This window comes from Rutidosis leptorrhynchoides, chromosome 5, assembly GCF_046630445.1.
Source record: "Rutidosis leptorrhynchoides isolate AG116_Rl617_1_P2 chromosome 5, CSIRO_AGI_Rlap_v1, whole genome shotgun sequence".
Classification (NCBI taxonomy): Eukaryota; Viridiplantae; Streptophyta; class Magnoliopsida; order Asterales; family Asteraceae; genus Rutidosis; species Rutidosis leptorrhynchoides.
In genome coordinates, this window is record NC_092337.1 from 5,747,040 (window position 1) to 5,767,143 (window position 20,104).

The 20,104-nt window shown below is 36.2% G+C and overlaps 2 protein-coding genes across 2 annotated transcripts; both read left to right on the forward strand.

The window, feature by feature from the left end:
• The first annotated feature begins 610 nt into the window (after positions 1–610).
• LOC139847294 (transcription factor bHLH145-like) lies at positions 611–4,054 on the forward strand. The gene is made up of 4 exons (XM_071836970.1): positions 611–717; positions 1,695–2,195; positions 2,393–2,540; positions 2,638–4,054. Exon 4 carries the CDS (start codon positions 2,655–2,657, stop codon positions 3,615–3,617), a length of 963 nt encoding a protein of 320 aa, XP_071693071.1. The 5' UTR covers positions 611–717; positions 1,695–2,195; positions 2,393–2,540; positions 2,638–2,654; the 3' UTR covers positions 3,618–4,054.
• Positions 4,055–11,809: 7,755 nt separating this feature from the next.
• On the forward strand, positions 11,810–12,465 carry LOC139847315 (uncharacterized). The gene is made up of 2 exons (XM_071836988.1): positions 11,810–12,006; positions 12,192–12,465. Exons 1-2 carry the CDS (start codon positions 11,810–11,812, stop codon positions 12,463–12,465), a joined length of 471 nt encoding a protein of 156 aa, XP_071693089.1.
• Positions 12,466–20,104: the final 7,639 nt, after the last annotated feature.

Sequence of the window (20,104 nt, forward strand, 5' to 3'; positions counted from 1 at the left end):
TATATATATATATATATATATATATATATATATATATATGCGCGAAATACACGTCTCAATAAATAAAAGGTTGTAATGTAAGTTTTTTATGACAAGGAAAATAGTAATTGTGATTAAAATTGGAAAAAGATGGTGGAAAAATGAATGTAGTTCATTCATTCTGACAACGTTAAATACATCAATATGTTTCTAAAAACAACGATAAGTTTTTTAGTCAAAATCAGTGGTTTATTAGGTCGTTAAGCTACATGACTAGCATTTAAATTCACTTAATACCTAAAACATATATCGTCTAAACAAACGGTGAATTTATGAGTCATTTCACTAGTAATACTCAATGTCGCATATGGGAGCTGTGGGAGAGAAAAAATAAAACAAAAATGTGAATTTGAAGGCAAGCGTGCAACTTCATACGTATCAAAGTATGAATACAGATAGAGAGATACGATACAGGCCTGTATATGATGCACGCGCAAGAGATGTTAAACACAATCAAACTCAATTTCTTTCTTTTATTTGTTTCTTGTGCTTCATCTCTCTCATCACCCGTGCTTCATCTCTCTCTCTCTCTCTCTCTCTCTCTCTCTCTCTCTCTCTCTCTCTGTGCTTTTATTTATATTTATTCATCTTATTTTCTCTCTAATCTGTAATATATCCATCTAGCTACTTTCTATCAAGATTATTCAATTCCTCATTTGGGTTTTCAATTTTTTCAAGGTAATTTCCGCTCTATTCACTCTTTTTTATCATTCACATTCAATCTCTGTTTTTTTTTTTTTTTTTTTTTTTTTTTTTTTTTAATATGTTCTATATAGAATTCTTTAATAATATCTATTTGGTTTCTGGGTTTGGATGATCTATCATTCTTTAGTTGGAGTGTTCATAAAAGTTGTGATTTTTTTCTATGTTTTTTTTTTTTATTTTTTTTTATTTTGTGTTAATTAGCTGTTCAGTATTCACCAAACTTGCCTTCATTGCTTGTGAGTAAAGTGAAGCTGATTTTCCTTTTTTTTTTTTCCCCTTTAGTTTAATGGTATGGATTATAAATTTTATTCATAGCTACCTTAATTTTCTTAATTGAGTTCACATTTTTTACTTAAAAAAAAAGTGAAAATGTTTATAAAAAGTTTTAGTAATATGCTAAAATTCAACATACTCTTTCTACCAGTACCTCAAAAGTGTCATTTTTAAGCTAAATTAAATGGCTTTACTTAGATTAATCACTAGTATTCTTAACTGGTAGCCTGAATTTGCTCTAAAGATTTCAGTAACGAGAAAAAAAATCCAGATTATCAAACGCCTTAGCTAGATTTTGAAGCAAGTTCTGAGATGGATTTAGTTAAACCTATGAGACATTTGAAGGTTTTGTGTTGAGATTATTTGACCATGATTAGATCTAAATTAAAAATTTAACTAAAAGGGGTACTTGGGTGTTTGGGTAAAAGTAAGTTAGATTATAGTTATTCTCGTTCAAAGTAATCGCAGTTTTAATTAAGATCAAGTGAAAATTTGTAGTTTTAATTAACTAAGTGTCTAATTTTTATCTTCTGAAAACAAGGTAAGTACAGTATGTCATTTGTTTGGTTTAATATTGCTCCTAGTTGCTGTAGATCTTAATTTACCATGTAAATCGGTCATAAGATGATAAACCTTTGTTATCTAACCTTAATGTTCTTGTTATGTTTGCTTAACAGACATTTTGAAGGCTTGAAAACGAACACAAAGCTTTGGCGAATATATCTAATTACAAAGAGCATGCACTGGTATAGCTTATTAACAGACGTTTATCGCAAAATCATCTCTCTCAACCTTTATTGTCGCGTGATTCTATAAAACTTGACATTACAAAATCCTCTCTTTCGCTTTTAGCAAGCATTTTACAAAAGTTTCATCCATGGGAACCAATCTTTTTGTTGTCCTCCCTTGTTACTGTCGCTGGATTAGCTGAATTCGCCTACATCAAATTCGTTCTTTAGTTTTACTTCAATTAAAATCAAATCTTTTTATTTTCGGATTGTTTTATCAAATCCTTTAGGGGAGTTAATTTGAATATAAGGGTTGGGGAAGTAGTTATGGTGTGTCAATCAGCTGGACAAACAACATTTCGGTCTTTGAAACATTTAAATGGAACCGCTGGGAGCGCCACCATAATCGTTAAAGTTATCGCATGCTTTCAACCTCTCCAAGATTGCCAGGTATGTTATTATTATTATTAATTATTTATTTTTTTAAATAAATCTTTTAATGAAAGCATTGGATTCTAAATAACTCTATGATGTTCATTGTTGGCTTTGAATTGTATTCTAAAATAACTTTATTATGATGATGGTGATCGTTGGAATAATATGAATATGAATCTTATTTATTTATATTCTGTGCTTATTCTTTTCAGGCCGAATACTTTCGCCATTTGCTTAAACCTGTAACGTAGTTCTGTTTTTCTTTCCGCGATCAAGATAGTCTGGTTTATTTTTTAGTTTTCGTAATTTTTAGAAGTTTTCAGAAATCTATATAACGCCCACATACTCGCTAATTACCTGGTAAGTCTTTCAATGTTCAACTCTGTTATAAAGTTTGATTCTTTTGCATCACATTTGGTATTGTTGGTATCCTTATCAAAGTAAAGTTCCCTTTCAGGTGATTTGTTCAACTGAATGGAAGACGGTTTTCATTCTTGGTTTCGAGAGCAACAAAACTATTTGGGATCACCACCAAATACGAATTTATCGAGTACCCAATTCGGTTTAGGGCCTCGAGCTACCACTGTCCCAACTTTTCGGAATATGGTTTCATCACCTGTACGCCAAGAACCCTGTGGTTGGTTCTATGGCTTGCCTAGATACCGTCAGGGTATGCTCCCTTTGGTCAACAACTCTACTGCAAAAGAAGTCAAACAACAACTTCAAATATCAAGCCCCAATGTGGATCTAGATATGAACAGGGTACAAAAGAAGTTTCTCGTGTTTGATCAATCCGGTGATCAAACGACTATGATTTACACATCGGGTGTTGGTCAACAGTTTCCTTCCTTGGATTACCCAAAACCACAATGTAGACCACCCCTGGCTCACGTTGATGAGCATGTTATTGAAGATGATGGAGATGCTTCAAGTAGTAAAATGCACGAGGATACCGAGGAGCTTAATGCATTGTTATACTCCGATGATGATGATGATGATGATGAAGATGATGACGATGATGAGACGAGTACTGGCCATTCCCCTAGTTTAATGATGAGGTTCGTCGAACAAAAAATGGAAACGGGAAGTGGTGAAGAAGAGGAAGTTGCAAGTTCCGATGGGCCTACGAAAAGGCGTAAACGAGAGGACGAAGATAAAACTGTAAATTCATTCGAGAACACTGCAAGCTCGGGAGAATCTGGAATTAACTGCTCTGGGAATGATAGAAATGAAGTGTTTGAGGAGGAAGTTGGTAATTTTGAATATGGTAACAAGAGACTAAAAACAGAGAAGATGAAGGAGACCATAAAGTTGATTCAGAATCTGATTCCGGGTGATAAAAATGGCAAGAATGCCGTTATGGTTATTGATGAAGCTATCCGTTACTTAAGAAGTTTAAAGGTTAAGGCAAAAGCTTTGGGGCTTGAATCTCTCTAAGATGTGAATGGTACTTGTACATTATGCTTGTTATATAGTATCGGTTAAACGAAGAAGTTGGTAATTCTGATATGGAGTAGTAATGAAGGTCAACATTTGATTATAAAGTTTTCATATTCATATATATGACAAAATAAAGCTTTGAACCTATCAAGGAGGTCCTCAAGTGATTATACTTGAATGCATTGGATGGAAATTTAGGCAAATTAGTGTGTGTTTGTTTGCGTAAGTAGCATTTGGTATGTTTTAGTTTTGTGGTTGATGAATATCAGATTTGGGCATAAAGATTTAAAATATCTGGGAGACAGGGTTAAGAAGCCATCAAGACATGCTCAAGTGGTTTCTTTAATGATGGGTGCAATGCAGTTTGTTAGTGATTATATATATATATATATATATATATATATATATATATATATATATATATATATATATATATATATATATATATAACTACTGTGTTAGGCCGAAGAATCCGATAAATTTCATATATGGTTATGATGAAGGGGTTTGATTAAGAACTTGGGCATAAAGTTGGAAGCTTTGTGAAGAAAAAGTTTAGAACCATGAAGGCATCCTCAGGTACTGTGATAAGAAAAAATTAGTATTTTGACAGATGTGTCATGTATAATTTTATGGAAAATTTGATAATTGTAATGTGGGGTTTGTGATGAAGATTAAGAGTGAGGGATAAAGTTGAAAGCTTTGTGAAGAGAAAGGTTAAAACATGCTCAAGTGTTTTCTTGAATAATGGATGGTGATCATTAATGTGAACCACCTTGTGTAGGAACGATTTGGTAATATCTATATGGGGCAAACGGACATTTGTTTGTATTTGAACATTGATACTTTGTGTTTGTTTGACTTAAATGTTTGTTATATTTTTGGTTGATCAAATGTATTCTCGTTAATGTTTAAATCCAAGGTGAATACTGGTCTGTACGGATGAGTATTTCAAACGTACGAATCACTTTTTTGGATGACACGGTCCGTACAAACTAGAAATACATATTTATGTACGGATTAGATATCACACCCTATAAGTATAAATAGAGGGCTTCGGGTTTTATCTCAAGGTTACACAACTCTATCCGTATTCATTCACTCCCAGCTATCTATCAAGTTTTTTTGACGATTTCTAGCCCTAAAACGTTTATTCTTCTGTGAATTTATTAGTGTTTATTTTGGTTTTTGATTAGAAAATTTAATATTGAGGATTCCACACATAATATTTAAATAAACAATTGATTTATTTTGTTAAATCGATCATACAAATTGGTATCAAAGTTTTTACTTTTTTTTGGGTCAAAAATCATTGTTTGGAAAAGTTAGTTTTTTATAAGTTTTTGATATAATCATCAAAGTTAAGATTTTTATGTTAAAAACTTGTTTTTTCTCATGTTTTGTGTCATAAAAGTGTTTTAGAACTTTCAAAACGTAAGTTTTTACTTCTAAAACTGAGTGCTTATGAAAGTTGAAATTACACATAACGGCAACAATGTTAAATCCAAATTTAGAATCCTTGTCCAAGGTTATCTTCTTTCCAGTTGTCCTGATAAAGTCCTTGGCTTATCTTAAGGTATTGACCATGGTCCACATTATGTCCATCTTCCTCCTTCCATCCTTATCAGTTTGTTCATAATCTTCGTTTGTCAGATGACAAATTCCGACTTGACTTGCCAGTAGATGATCATATGAACTCATAAGTGTAGACACTATAGCCAGATGATCCTTTACATCGTCTGTAGTTCCTTAATTGCAGTTGTCGATCTTAATCGTTGCGGTATAAGCTTCAATAACTACGTGTTGGTTCTGGAAATAGCCACATCTACCATTATATCCAGAATGAGTTGGACCAAAATTTGACACATGCCCTGAAACTCGTCACATTAGCAGTCTGAAGTGGAGCATGGGCAGGTGTGGTAAAAGCGGGAAATCGAGTAAAACCATAATAATATAGAGACGGATCTTGAACATGGTTGTTTTTTCTTTTCACACATCTCAATTTTCGGATTCTTGAGCTCTTATCTTGGTCACAAAGTCATTTATGTCCATGTCAACTAGAGTATCACTATTCTTCAGAACCATGATATATGGAGTCTAGCTTGCAGACAAAGCATCCACTAAACCCAGAACAATCTCCTCATTATTCAGCTCAACATCATGAACATTCAACTCACTAAACAAATAATAATATATGTTTATAACATCATAAAGTGACTCATTCTTCATGCAGGTAAAGTTGTCCAATTTGTTTATCCGTGACGTTGCTTTCATTGCCATTTCCTATAGCTGCTTGGATGTTTTCCATTTCTTAAACTGATGAAAGATTTCCCTCGACATTTCCTGACATATACTGGCACAAGCTTTCTTCTGAGTTTCATAATTTTTTCTTTGAGCTTTCTCCATGCTCTCAGGTGGAATCAAAGCACCAATCTCAGTTCTGGGTTCCATGTATCCATATATAATCATGTGCCACATTCTTGTATCTAACCCCTGAATGTGAATTTGAAAACGTGGTTTTTAGTGGGGATATTCAATCAATAGAGGATAAACTTGGGACCTTGTTAGAGTTACTCACACGTTTGCACTTAGAGAAGAGCTTACATATTAGCTTGTTGAGTGAGCGAGTGCCAATTCAGCATATGTCATTGTTAAAAACATAAAACTTTTCTGTAAAACTGATACGTACATATGTGTGACTAAAACGTACGGATGGGAAAACTTAAATGTTGGAATAAACTGACACTAGTACGTACAGATGTGAGAGTGATACGTACGCATGTCTAAACTGGTACGTACCGATGTATAAACTGATACGTATATGATGAAACGTTTTGGTCATATTGATGGAATGACTCCTACATACCGTAGCCGACAGAAACCAAACCTGAGCTAGACTTAAGATGACCATATTTGCCCTTATGTTTATATTTGTTAATATATGTGCTTTTATTTTAAATATTTGTTTAATGTTATCTGATTGTTTGGTTAAGACGAGTTTGTGACAAGGGTCACAGAACATGTTTGTTTATTTAATTCGAACTTCGTTAGTGCCGCCTAATTAAGTACGAAAGATATTAGATAACTGGTAAATACCCGTGTGTTGAGGGGTATGAGTTTTAACCCACGTAAGTGTAACTTATGAGCTCATTTCTTCCAAAAACTTCTCTCTCTCTCTCTCTCTCACACACACACACACACACTCTCTTTCTCTCTCTCCCGTACCTAACATCTTCAACCTCTTGAAACCCTAATTCTCTAAATCTCGATTTGAAGTCTGATTTGTATACTTAAATCGTTCCTTGTGTTTTTGTGATTCTAACAAGGTACGAATTGTGTGATTTCATCTCCATATTTATGAATTAAATGGGTTTTTAGTTAGGTTTTTACAAAAGTGAGATTGATGTCAAAATTGTTGGAATTTGAAGTTGTTTGTGCTAAAATCCTGTGGGTTTATGGCTTATGATGATTTATAAACAACATTTGTAGGGTTTTTTTTGGTCAAAATCGAGTCCAAGATCGAGATTTGGTGATTTTGGAGCAAAACCCGTAACTTTGCTGCTTGTGCGGCTCAAGAACACAGTCGGCCGATTGTCTCTAGACAGTCGGTAGTTTGTCTCTGGACAGTCGGTAGTTTGTCTTTTGGCGGACAGTCGGTAGTTTGTCTCTGGACATTCGGTAGTTTGTGTAGACAGTGGGTCGACTGTCTATGACAGACTACCGAAATGGGCAGTTTGGGAAAATTTTATGAAAAGTGTCAGATTTTAGCCGTTATGTTGCTCGTATGTCTAATTTTGATTGGAGCACTATACTAACTTCGTTTATATTGTTCTCATGTGATAAGAACAAGGAAGAAGCTCAGAGTTAGATAACTGAGCTGTTGATGATAATCGTGGAGTGAGTCTATCTCCGGATAGAATTTGAGTAGCATGTCATGCTACTGTGATTAACTCTTTTACCATGCTTTAATTCAGTGATATTTCCATGTTTAAATAATGGTTGCCATGCTAGTTAGATGATTGTGTTGGTTAACAATCCAATAATATAATTCAAAAGTTAATCACTTTATTTTGATGATAACATAAAAGACTTAAGTGCTTAAACACGTGCAAGACGACACAAGTTCATAAGCCTACACAATCTCTAGCAGAAGACCAACGCATAATAATCAAATGGTTAAATTTAATACACGGCTGAATCACGGTCGACCGCCGGCCTGACCGTGGAATGCCCACCACAGTTTTGAACATTCACATTTTAAACGTGCACGTTTTCAGAAATAATGAATCCACGGTCGACCTCACGACTGACCGTGGATCGACCGCAGTTTCTTCTGTTACCATTTCCAACCATTTTGAGTTTGACCACTTTAAGGCATCTATAATTTACAAAATCTTTTTCAGTATGCTTAGAATAGTTGCCTTTTTTGTTTTCAAAATAGTTTTGAACTAAAATATGTTAATCTTGATTAATCACACCTAATGACATCTTAATGACAATTTAACTTGAAATAAGGTTAAACACATAAGTGTTACATCCTCTTACACCTTATTACATAATGTTATTTAAACTATCAAGACATACTAATAATGGTCATTAAAGTCCCAATTAAAGAGAGCTCTCCCATTACTATTAAGTACCTTTTGTATGTATGTAAGTGTAATTAGTTCAAACTTTTCAAAGAGCTTCAACTAGATTCAAACAAGTTCATTGAGTTGTAACACGGTTCCAATGGACAAGATCCTTTCATCAAAAAAAAAAAAAAACAAAATTAAAGAGTTGGGTAATGAAGTTTACAGGCTAATGATTTGTCAAGAGACAAAAATCTGCATTTGCCTTATTGGGAATCAATGACAATGGTCGCAATGGGCTTTCCTCTTTTACAAGCACATGCATGTCAACCTCCATGCATATGTCCAAGATCAAAGGGGTAATGAAGTTAATTTCAAAGGTTTTTGGCATCTCATTGCAGCCATTCAATAAGGGAAAGTGACAAAACTCAAGGACAAAAACAGCTATAATTTAAGAGTTCAGAACCTACACGGTCGAACCACGGTCAACCGTGAGGTGAGCCGTACAACGCGCTGTCAGTTTTCTCTTTCCTATATAATCCAAGCCTTGTGCATTTGAAGACTCACCTCTTGCACTTATACTTTCATATATTCTATGAATTCATTCAAGTCTTATACTATTGTAATCTTTAGAGTGATTCTAGCAAGAGTGATTGTAAGCTTAGATGTAAGTTTACTTGTAAACTATCTTTTTAAAGTGATCTAGAAGTTAGTTGTAATTTCACTAGGATTAGAGCATTAGGGTCTTGTGGTAAGAGCATTTGGTGATTGTGAATTCTTCAACGGGACGCAAGGGTTCATAAGTTGCGGCTTATCGAAGGGCTAGTGTTGTATCCGGACATTCCACCGAGTTTGGAGTATCATAGCAAAGAAAAATCTCAATTCGTAGAATTGGGGAGTGGATTAAGGAAGATTAGTTAACGTCTTCCCGAACCACTATAAATCTTTGTGTTTGTTCTCTTATCCCTCATCTTTACTTTCATACATATATTACTTGTGAACAAACAACTCAAATCGCACTATAGTAACTTCAAGTTCTAAACCGGCAAAGAATTTTTTCAAAATCGTTAAAAATCGACTAAGTAACTATTTACGCCCCTCTAGTTACTTACAAATTGCATGCTTACTGTGATTGTGTGATATTATGTGCGTAATGTATTTGGCAACAGATGGGCCGGAGGAGGCTGGGGACTCATAACCAGGCCTGAGGAGATTATAGTCCATATGAGGTCAACCTAGTCTGAGGAGGTTGGGATAATTTCCGTTGTCGGTATATTGATTCGGCAGGAAAGGACTATCGGTAGACACTAGCCCGATCAGCTAGGTGTCATGTGCCCGTACAAGCCACTGATCCTCGTATTGTCTTTATTTGTGTGCTAGTTGGTAGATAGCATGTTTATGGTGTTGTTATTTGCATGCGTGATGTTTAAGCTATGTCTGTTAGATAGATTCCATTTACTTAGCGTTATGTTAATCCCTCACATTTCCACCCTTGCAGGTTTAGGTACTGCTAGTTAGGACGGGTGCAGGTGTTGAAGACATGTTTGACTCATAAACTCTGATGTGGACTTTTGCGAGATGTAATTTGTAAAAATTAATGCCGTTTGTAAACGTTAAACGTGGTGACGTGGATTTATGTAATAATGTGACTATTGTTGTGTTTAATAAATTAATTTCTTTCGCTGTGATTTAAAAAAAAAAAAGATGACTGGTGTTACACGTACGGGTAAAATAATGATGCGTACAGATGTAATAGTTGATCCATATGGTTGTAGTTCTACTACATAAACAACTACAGTAACTATGGTTTGTGCTCCAAATCGATCTAGCATTCAATTTTTGAGGTAAAAACTTAAACACTTACTTTATGAGTTTTTGAGGTAAAAACTTAAACACTTACTTTATGAATGTTTTAGAACACTCTTAGAACACAGAACCATGAACAAAAACATTTTAATGTACAAATCTTAATTTTAATGATTATATAAAAAACTTATCAAAAAACTAACTTTTCAAACAAGTTTTTGACAAATAACGATTGAAAATTAATACCAAAGTGCTGATACCAATTTTTAGGAGCGATTTAACATAACAAATCAATCGTTTATTTCAATATTGAGTGTGAAATCCCCAATATTAACTTTTTTACCAAGAACCAAAACAAACACTAATGGATTAACAAAAGAATGAACATTTTTCGGTTAGAAATTGATATGAATACTTGCTTATAAAATAAGCTAAGACCTTATGAAAGTTGAAATTTCATTATTTTATTATCTACTTCAAGTAGCTTATGTCATAGCTTATTTTTTTGATAAGATTTTGAATAACTTCCTATCAAACAATGCATTACCTTTTGCTTATTATAAAAAATATGCTTAAGCTTCTATAAGCTTGTGTGACAAACACAACCATAGTAGATTTCGAAAATTTACTAAACATCTAGAATGATCTAACGGTGGTAGCACGAGAGAGGAAACTTTCAAACCACTATAAATCATTCTAAAAGATGGTAATGATAATTTTGGTCCCAAGCCATGTAAGGTCTTTGATGAGTGTCTAGAGGTGGATCTGGTGGAGCTAGTTTTTGTGCATACATGGAACAAGGAGGTCGAAGGCAATAGAATAGACCGTGTTTTCATGAAATAATGGAACAAAGAGGTAGTTGGCAACACAATAGATTGTGTTTTCATGAAATAAATCAAGGAAGTTTAAAATAAAGCATTGAAAGAATGAAGTAAATCGGTATACGGAAAGATTGATCGAGAAATTGAGGACTTTAAAATGGAGGCATCAAATTGGAAATTGAAGGCGGAGGAAAGAGAACTAGATGATAGGGAACTGACATGTTGGTTTGAATCAAAGAAGAACTGATTGGAGAAAGATAAAGTAAAGGCTAGTATGATGAAACAAAAGGCTACAATTCGTTGGATACTGGAAGGTGATGAAAGTACAAGATATTTTCACTCAACTATTCGGATGATACTTACTAAAAATAACAATTGAGGTATCTTGTAGTATAGTGGGGGGAATGAGAAACAGAATGATATAAAGGATGCTGCTTACCTACCACCGTTTTTAATCTCGTTTTAAAGAACATTTAGTGAACATGCCGAAAGTGGGTGATATCACCTGATGATGCACATAGTCTTGAGCTACCCTTTGATAGTGAGAGACTTCGGAAGCAATCAAGGAAAGAGGAAGCTCTAAGGACTCGGGTCCCTGCGTAGTCTAGAATGATTTTGTTGATGAAATCATGTGGTTTGGGATTCATGGTGAGATCTCAAAATTATTTAACTCATCCTTTATGACATTAATCCCTAAAAAGTCAGAGCCCCTTGATTTTTGCAACTATTGACATATTACCTCAAATGAGAGCTATTACAAGATTGTTGTAAAGCTTCTTTGCGTCCGTCTTAAAAAGGTGGTCCCTAATTTAATAGGTGTTGAACCAAGTGCCTTCATCAAATGTAGGTACATTCTTAATGGAGCACTAATAGCAAATGAGACGCTCGATCACCTTAGGCTCGATAAGAAGAAAAGTATAGTCTTTAAAGTAGACTTTAAGAAGGCATTAGATTGCTTGATTTAGACTTCCTTGATGAAGTAATGTCATTCATGGGATTTGGCATAACATGGAGGAGATGGATTCGTGTTTGCCTTAAATCGGCCTATATCTCCATCCTAGATAACGGGGCACGAACAAATGAATTCTTATTGGGAAGGGGTGTTCGACAAAGGGATCCACTTTTACCCTTTCTTTATATTATTGTGACGGAAGGTCTAAATTTACTCACCAAAACTTCAATTGAGAGGTGACTATATACGGGGTAAAGTTTGGTAATGATGATGTGTTGAACTTGCACCTACAAGATGCATATGATGTTATTTTCTTCGAGGAATTGAGTAAGACCAATATTTACAACCTCACGAAACTACTCCAATGTTTTGAGATGAATTTCAGACTAAAAGTTTATTAACATAAAAGTCATATTTTCAGTGTTGGCGTAAACAATGATGAGGTGAATGTTATGGCTTTGAGATTAGGTTGTAATGTTGGATCTTTACACTTAATTTATCTCATGTTACCCATTGGAGAAAGAATAAACAAAGCGATTAATTGGGCACCTGTTGTTAAGAGATTCCAAGATAAAGTTTCGAAATGGAAAGCACGTTTGATGTCGTTTGGTGGGCGATTAACTCTTGTGAAGGTTGTTCTTACTAGCTTACAGTTATACTTTTTATCTATTTTTCGTTCCTGGCGTGCGTACTAAAAGAACTTGAGCGTGTGAGGAGTGAATTCTTTTATGGTAGCATGGAATCGGGGAAAAAATATTTTAGGTCAAATGGGATAAAATTCTCTTACCGTATAGGGATGGGGGACTAAATTGTGATGCCCCGTACAAAATTAACGTGTAAGGATCATCAACAACAGGTCCATCACAAGGTTACAACACTATATGCTATTTTAAAACAAGTTGCATTCATAAAAGATAGCGTTTTACAAAAGATAGCATGCTTCTACGAATAGGAAGCGTTAATACAAGTACGTGACACGAAGGTCATTACAAAGCCATTGTTCAAATGTAACATAAGTTTTGAATGCAAAGTAAAAAGTTCCATGTTTGAGACGTCTCTAAATAAGCAGCCGAAATCTAACACCGAGAGTCTAGTACAGCGGAAGCAACATAAGCACCTGAGAAATAACATGCTTAAAAGTCAACACGAATGTTGGTGAGCTATAGTTCGATTGTAACAATAATGAAATGTAGGCCACGAGATTTTGTATTCAAAACTGTATGAAAAGTATATGCTTAACCGTGGGCACTTGGTAACTAACTAAACGTAAATATCACCCCCTAAAAGTACACTTGGCGAGTGCGTAAGTTTACGAAGTATTAAACACCCGTTAAATGCTAGCGCGACTAGCCCGAGTGGGGATGTCAAACCCTATGGATCCATATCTAAGATTCTCATTCACCGGTTCAAAAACCAATGACTAAACGTTACCGAGCTAAGGGGAAAGTTTATGCCGTTATATAACCCACACATATATAAAGTTTAAGTACTCGTGCCAAGTAAGTAAAACATAAAAAGCGCATGTATTCTCAGTCTCAAAAATAGTTGAAGTAAAAAGGGAGCTATAACTCACAGTGATAGTGCAGTAAAATCGGTACGAATAAGTAAACGAGTAAGTCGGTTCGAAAGGTCGTCAGCCTAAGTCAAAAGTTACTAAGTCAGTAAATCGTCCCAAAAGGTTTATAAATAAATAAATTAAGTCTTAAGTATCACCATCATCATCATCATCATCATCATCATCATCATCATCATCATCGTACGTAAAAAGTAACGTAAGTTTTCAATCAAGAATAGAGATCGAAATAAGGGTTGACTACGTTCAGCTGTTACGACCTCTATATAAACTGAAATGATGCGCGGGCAGTGGCCAAGGCTCCGTATGTGAGTCCTTTTACTGCTTTCCGATTTTCAGATCCGAAATCAATGTCGCTTGGCCGTGGCGACGGTCCAAGCTCGAGTAGGTCAGAATTTTCAGCACGTCGTTACAAGGGCGTAGTGACTTTCGGAAGGCTATAAATCCTAAACCGTATGTCGGATTAAGACAAGTCTTAAATGAAAAGTCATCCAATCAAACCGAACTATCTATAAATCAACTTTTCCAGAAGCCCAGGGGCCTGATCAGACCTTGAAAAACAGAAAACAAGTGCTCCGGTGGGATTCTTGGTGTTTGATGCTCATCACGGTTCTCATCCTTGATGCGTGTAAGCTTCAAGTGTACAACTCTTGATTGTTTTAGCATCACTTTAACCAAGGTTTAACCATCAACACCCAAAGTTAAGACTAAGAAATAAAACACAACTCATGTGAGAGTTTGAGCAAGGTGATGAACCAAAGTTACATCAATTTCTTAGTTTTAACACAAGTACAATTTCTATTAAGCTATAAACTTTGAATCAAACTAAATAAGCAAGACCTTAAGCTATAGAACTTAGATCTTAGCTAAATATTAAAGACCTTAGAATACAAAGTCTAGATCTCATGTTCTTGGTGAATCCCTAAGTCATAACGCTTAGACTTTTAACTTTTACACAACTATAAGTTATGAAACTTAGATCTTGTAAAGTAATATGAACACAAGCTAATGAACTTTTGTTTAAACAAAGTAGAAGACCATAAGTTACACAACTTAGATCAAATAAAAAAATGAAACCCTAAGCTAGAGAGCTTGGATTCCTAACAACACTTATGAGATCTCAAGCTAGTAAGCTTGTATCTTTTGTTTCAAGAAAACACAAGTCACAAAACTAAAGTACAACAAATTAAAGAAGATCATAAGTTAGTAAACTTGGATCTTTAACTAACTTTTTGTAGAAACATCAAGCTAGTAAGCTTGTATTTTAAACTTTCTTGAAGATCCATAAAATAAAGTGTTGGATCTACAAGTTACATGAAGATCATAAACATGAGTTTTGATCTTTTAACACAATTAAAGAGATCTTAAGTTTGTAACTTAGATCTAACAAGATTATGAAGATTCAAAGCTCAAAAGCTTGAATCCTTCATGTTCTTGAAGATTCTTCAAAACAAAGTTGAATCTTACGAGAGTAATGAAGATTCAAGTTACAAAACTTGAATCTTTGTTCATGATGATGATGATTCATGAATTAAAGTAAGAAAAGAAAGAAAAAGAAATCAAGAACTTACAAGTTCTTCAAGTAATTTAAAGAGAAAACTTTAGAGTGAGAAAGTAGAGAGAAGTGTGTGTTTGAGCAAATGAATGAAGTGTGGGTATTTAACAAAGAAAGAAAAGAAAAGAAAATTAAATGATGGTGAGGGTGGGGTGGGGTGGTGGCCGACGGTTTGGGAGCAAGAGGGGAGGGGGGCATTTTGGTCTCATGTGGTGTGGTCCATGGTGGTGGTACATGGAGATGTTGACATGTTGGGTGGTTTGAGACATAATGAAAGCCTTGGTACATAAGCATGCAAGTTAGTTGTCTCATTATTTACATGGGCTAATTATGATTACATGGGCTAATTAATCCATTAAGTAGTCCACTAAGTTGAGTAGGTTGGGCCATGGAAGTCCATTAAAGTGTTAAGTCCATTAAGGTAACTAGTAAGCATTAGTAAACACTAAGCATAATTAAGGAACCATAAAGCCAAGTAATGGTCGTAAATAAGTAACAATTATGTTTACGTAGTCATAATATTCCAATTATGACAAAAGTTTAACGTGTACCAAGTACGTAGCTCGCTTTAAACAATAAGTGACACTAACGGTCGTAAATGCATTCAAGGATCATGTTAAGCAACTAAGTACTTAAAAACACGTTGTAAGGCATTAATGAAAGTAATTAACATAATTAATGATCCCAGAATAAAATCTAAATTTGTACGCATAAATACGCAGTTTCGTGAAAGTAATAAATATAATTAAAAGTCAAAAAAGTCGGGTCGTTACATTACCCACCTGTTAAAGAAAATTTCGTCCCGAAATTTAAGTTGAGGTAGATGGTGGAGTCGGGAAAAGGTGAGGATACTTCTGCATCATCTGATACTCTCGCTCCTAAGTAAACTCAGGTCCTCGTTTTGCATTCCATCGGACTCGGACGATCGGAATCTTGTTATGTTTCAAGGTCTTGACCTCACGGTCCATAATTTCAAGGGGTTCTTCCACGAAGTGGAGTTTGTCATCAATCGTAAACTCATCGAGAGGGATGAGAAGTTCTGGTTCAGCAAGACATTTCTTCAGATTCGACACGTGAAAAGTAGGATGAACGGAGCTCAATTGTGTCGGAAGATCCAAACGGTAAGCAACGGGTCCAATACGCTCCAAGATTTCAAAAGGACTAATGTATAGCGGATTTAACTTTCCACGCTTTCTAAAATGCATTACACCTTTCCAAGGTGCTACTTTCAACATTACGCGGTCACCCACTTGGAATTCGAAATCTTTACGTTCAAGGTCGGCATAGCTCTTCTGGCGATCACGGGCCGTCTCGAGCCTCGCTTGAATTTGAAAAATCTTCTCAGTTGTTTCATGAACGAGTTCGGGTCCGGTGATTTGTTTTTCACCCACTTCGGCCCAACAAATAGGAGAACGATACTTGCGGCCATATAACGCTTCGAAAGGTGCGGCATTAATACTCGAATGATAGCTGTTGTTGTAAGAAAATTCGGCTAGCGGCAAAATGCTTTTCCAAAGCTTTTCCGAAATCAATAACACAAGCACGCAACATGTCCTCCAAAGTTTGAATCGTGCGTTCACTTTGTCCGTCGGTCTGCGGGTGATATGCGGTACTCATGTCGAGACATGTTCCCAAAGCTTCTTGTAAGGAACGCTAAAATCTAGAGGCGAAACGGGCATCTCGGTATGAAATAATCGATACGGGCACACCATGACGAGATACAATTTCCTTTATGTATAGTTGAGCGAGTTTTTCCATCGTATCAGTTTCTTTCATGGCTAGGAAGTGAGCAGATTTGGTAAGACGGTCAATAATAACCCAGATGGTATCGTATCCGCCCACCGTCTTTGGTAGTTTCGTAATGAAGTCCATTGTTATCCTTTCCCACTTCCATTGCGGGATTTCGGGTTGCTGAAGTAACCCGGATGGCCTTTGAGGTTCGGCCTTAACCTTTGAACAAGTCAAACACTTCCCAACGTAAGTAGCAACATCCTTCTTAAGATTTGGCCACCAATACCGTTCCTTGAGATCATGGTACATCTTACCGGCTCCTGGATGAATCGAATATCTTGACTTGTGGGCTTCGTCTAGGATGAGGCTTCGTAAATCCCCATAGCTAGGCACCCAAATTCTTCCGGCGAAATATCAGAGTCCAGTCTCCTTAACCTCGAATCGAGAGACGAGAATGTTCAAATGTTCATGAGAAATATTCTCCTCTTTGAGAGAATCATCTTGGGCTACTCGAATTTGGCTATTGAGATTCGAATGGATGGTGATATTCAAGGCTCGGACACGAAGACGTACCATTCTTTCCTTTCGGCTCAAAGCATCGGCTACAACATTTGCCTTGCCAGGATGGTAACGAAGTTCACAATCATAGTCGTTCAGCGTCTCGATCCACCGTTGCTGTCTCCTGTTCAGTTGTTTCTGATCGAATATGTGTTGGAGGCTTTTGTGGTCGGTGAAGATAGTGCTCTTAGTTCCATAAAGGTAGTGTCTCCACAGTTTGAGCGCAAAGAAGACAACTCCAAGTTCGAGATCGTGCGTTGTGTAATTTCGCTCGTGAATCTTCAGTTGACGAGAGGCATAAGCAATAACTTTCGTCCATTGCATCAATACACACCCAAAACCAGGTTTCGAGGCATCGCAATACACAACAAAATCATCACTGCCTTCAGGAAGGGATAAGATAGGAGCGGTGGTTAATTTCTGCTTCAGGGTTTGAAATGCCGACTCTTGTTCGGTTGTCCAAACGAACTTCTTCCCTTTGTGAGTCAATGCGGTTAATGGACGTGCAATCAGAGAGAAACCTTCAATGAACCTTCGATAGTAACCGACGAGACCTAAAAATTGGCGGATATGAGTAGGAGTAGTGGGAGTTTCCCACTTGCTGATGGCTTCGATCTTTGCTGGATCGACTTTGATACCTTGATCACTTACGACATGGCCAAGAAATTGAACTTTCTTCAACCAAAATTTACACTTGGAGAATTTGGCATAGAGTTTCTCTTGTCTTAAGAGCTCAAGCACGAGTCGGAGATGTTGTTCGTGTTCTTCTTCGCTTTTAGAGTAGATTAGGATATCATCTATGAAGACGATAATGAAGTTGTCTAGGTATGGCTTGCATACACGATTCATGAGGTCCATAAACACAGCAGGTGCATTAGTTAAACGAATGGCATCACAAGAAACTCATAATGACCATATCACCCTCAACTGGTGATAACCGGATCACAAATCGATCTTAGAGTAAACGATGGATCCTTGCAGCTGATCAAATAGGTCATCAAACCTGGGAAGGGGATACCGATTCTTGATCAAATAGGTCATCAACTTGTTGAGTTCACGGTAATCAATACACATGCGGAAAGATCCGTTCTTCTTCTTTACAAATAAAATAGGTGCGCCCCAAGGTAAAGAGCTTGGTTGGATAAATCCACGGTCTAACAGTTCTTGTAGTTGACTCTGCAACTCTTGCATTTCGGAAGGTGCAAGTCGATAAGGTGCGCGAGCTACAGGTGCGGCTCATGGTACTAAATCAATCTGAAACTCTACAGATCTTGGTGGGGGTAATCCTGGCAGTTCTTCTGGAAAGAAGTCGGGAAATTCGTTCACAATTCGTACATCATCTACGCTTTTCTCCTCCGTTTCTAACTTCTTTACATGTGTTAAAACAGCAAAACGCCCTTTTCTCATTACCTTTTGTGCCTTCATGCAACTAATAAGGTTCATGTTTGGGCTACATCTCTCTCCGTGTTGAGTCCCCAAAGTAATTAAGGATTTAATTATGACAAAACTGTAATTTATTTGCACTAAAATGTTATGTGCAGCCAGCACAAGTTTGTTTATAGACAGCAAATATTACTGTGTCAAGTGTTCAGTATGCTGCCTAGTCTACCAGCACAAGGTAGAGTGTATTCTTTGAATCAGTACAGGATGAGTACTCAGCAATTCAAGAATATTAAGTGACTCAGCATAAGAAGAACCAGTAAACCTGGTAAGCAGCATACAACACATGATAGCCATGCTCCATTACAAGCATGGTGGTTTCCTAAGTGGTCTACATCAATTGTACTATTCAACAGAAGTCAAAGACAAAGTTGAACAGGAAAGGACACGCGTCGGCGGTTGACAAGTGACCTTATAAGACCACGTGGGAATGCAGAAGTTTAACGCATGTGTAGACATGTGCTATACTTTGTCAATGCCTAGGGAACACAATATTCTATTTGTTTAAACAAATAGTGGTGCCAAACCAAATTGGAGTATTCCTACAAATAGCTACCAAAGAGGAAAGAGGAGAGCATGCTTTCTGATGTAGTTGTCCCCACAAGTACAGACATCCTATGTACCAGTGGACAATAGAACCGTTACACGGTCAATAGGACTACTATAAATTGTTGTATCCACTATTGTAACAACTAGTGGTGTGAGTTTATTTATTCAGAGTCCAAAACATGTAATAGCTTTAAGTTTATCCTCATAGCTATACTTAGGTAAATCTGTATCAACCAACTATCATTCCGCCAAGGATAGTTGTAATTCTTTGTGATTTAATCAATAAAGAATAAAAGTTGAAAAATTACCTTTGACTCTATTTATATTACATGTTTGAATACTAAACAGTGTTTAATTGGTTAGTTAATTAAAAGAAATTGTATTCACCCCCCTCTACAATACTCCTGTTGTTAATCAAGGGACCAACAACTGGTATCAAAGATTCAGTCTTGATAATTTAATATCTTAGATCTGAATTCTCTCATGGCTGCATACTCAAATACAGCTTGTCTTGAAAATGGCTCATCCAATAGACCATCCAAATTTGATGAAGATGAGTATGAAACTTGGAAGGCAAGGTTCATGCTTCACCTGGAGTCTATTGACCCATTTATGCCTGGTATTGCCACAGATGGTCCATTTGTCCTAACTGAGATTATTGATAGCATCCCAGCTACTGCTGACACTCCTGCCGTTCCTGGCATAGAGGTTATTCTCACTCCAGCCAGATGAGATGCTGAGGACAAATGTCGTGTTGGACTTGACCCTAAGATCAGAACTCTATTAGCTATAACTGTGACGACCCAGAAATTTTTGGCCAAATTTAAACTTAATCTTATTATGATTTCGACGCGATAAGCAAAGTCTGTTAAACTGAGTCTCAAAATTTTTGAACTGTTTTCATGAATTCATTTAACCTCGACCATTC

Excerpts from the sequence above, each read along its gene's own strand:
- LOC139847294 (XM_071836970.1), top strand. The coding sequence starts at position 2,655 with ATGGAAGACGGTTTTCATTCTTGGTTTCGAGAGCAACAAAACTATTTG.
- LOC139847315 (XM_071836988.1), top strand. The coding sequence starts at position 11,810 with ATGGGATTTGGCATAACATGGAGGAGATGGATTCGTGTTTGCCTTAAA. Across the intron at positions 12,007-12,191 it reads ACCAAAACTTCAATTGAGAG|TGTTGGCGTAAACAATGATG; the intron begins GTGACTATATAC and ends TCATATTTTCAG.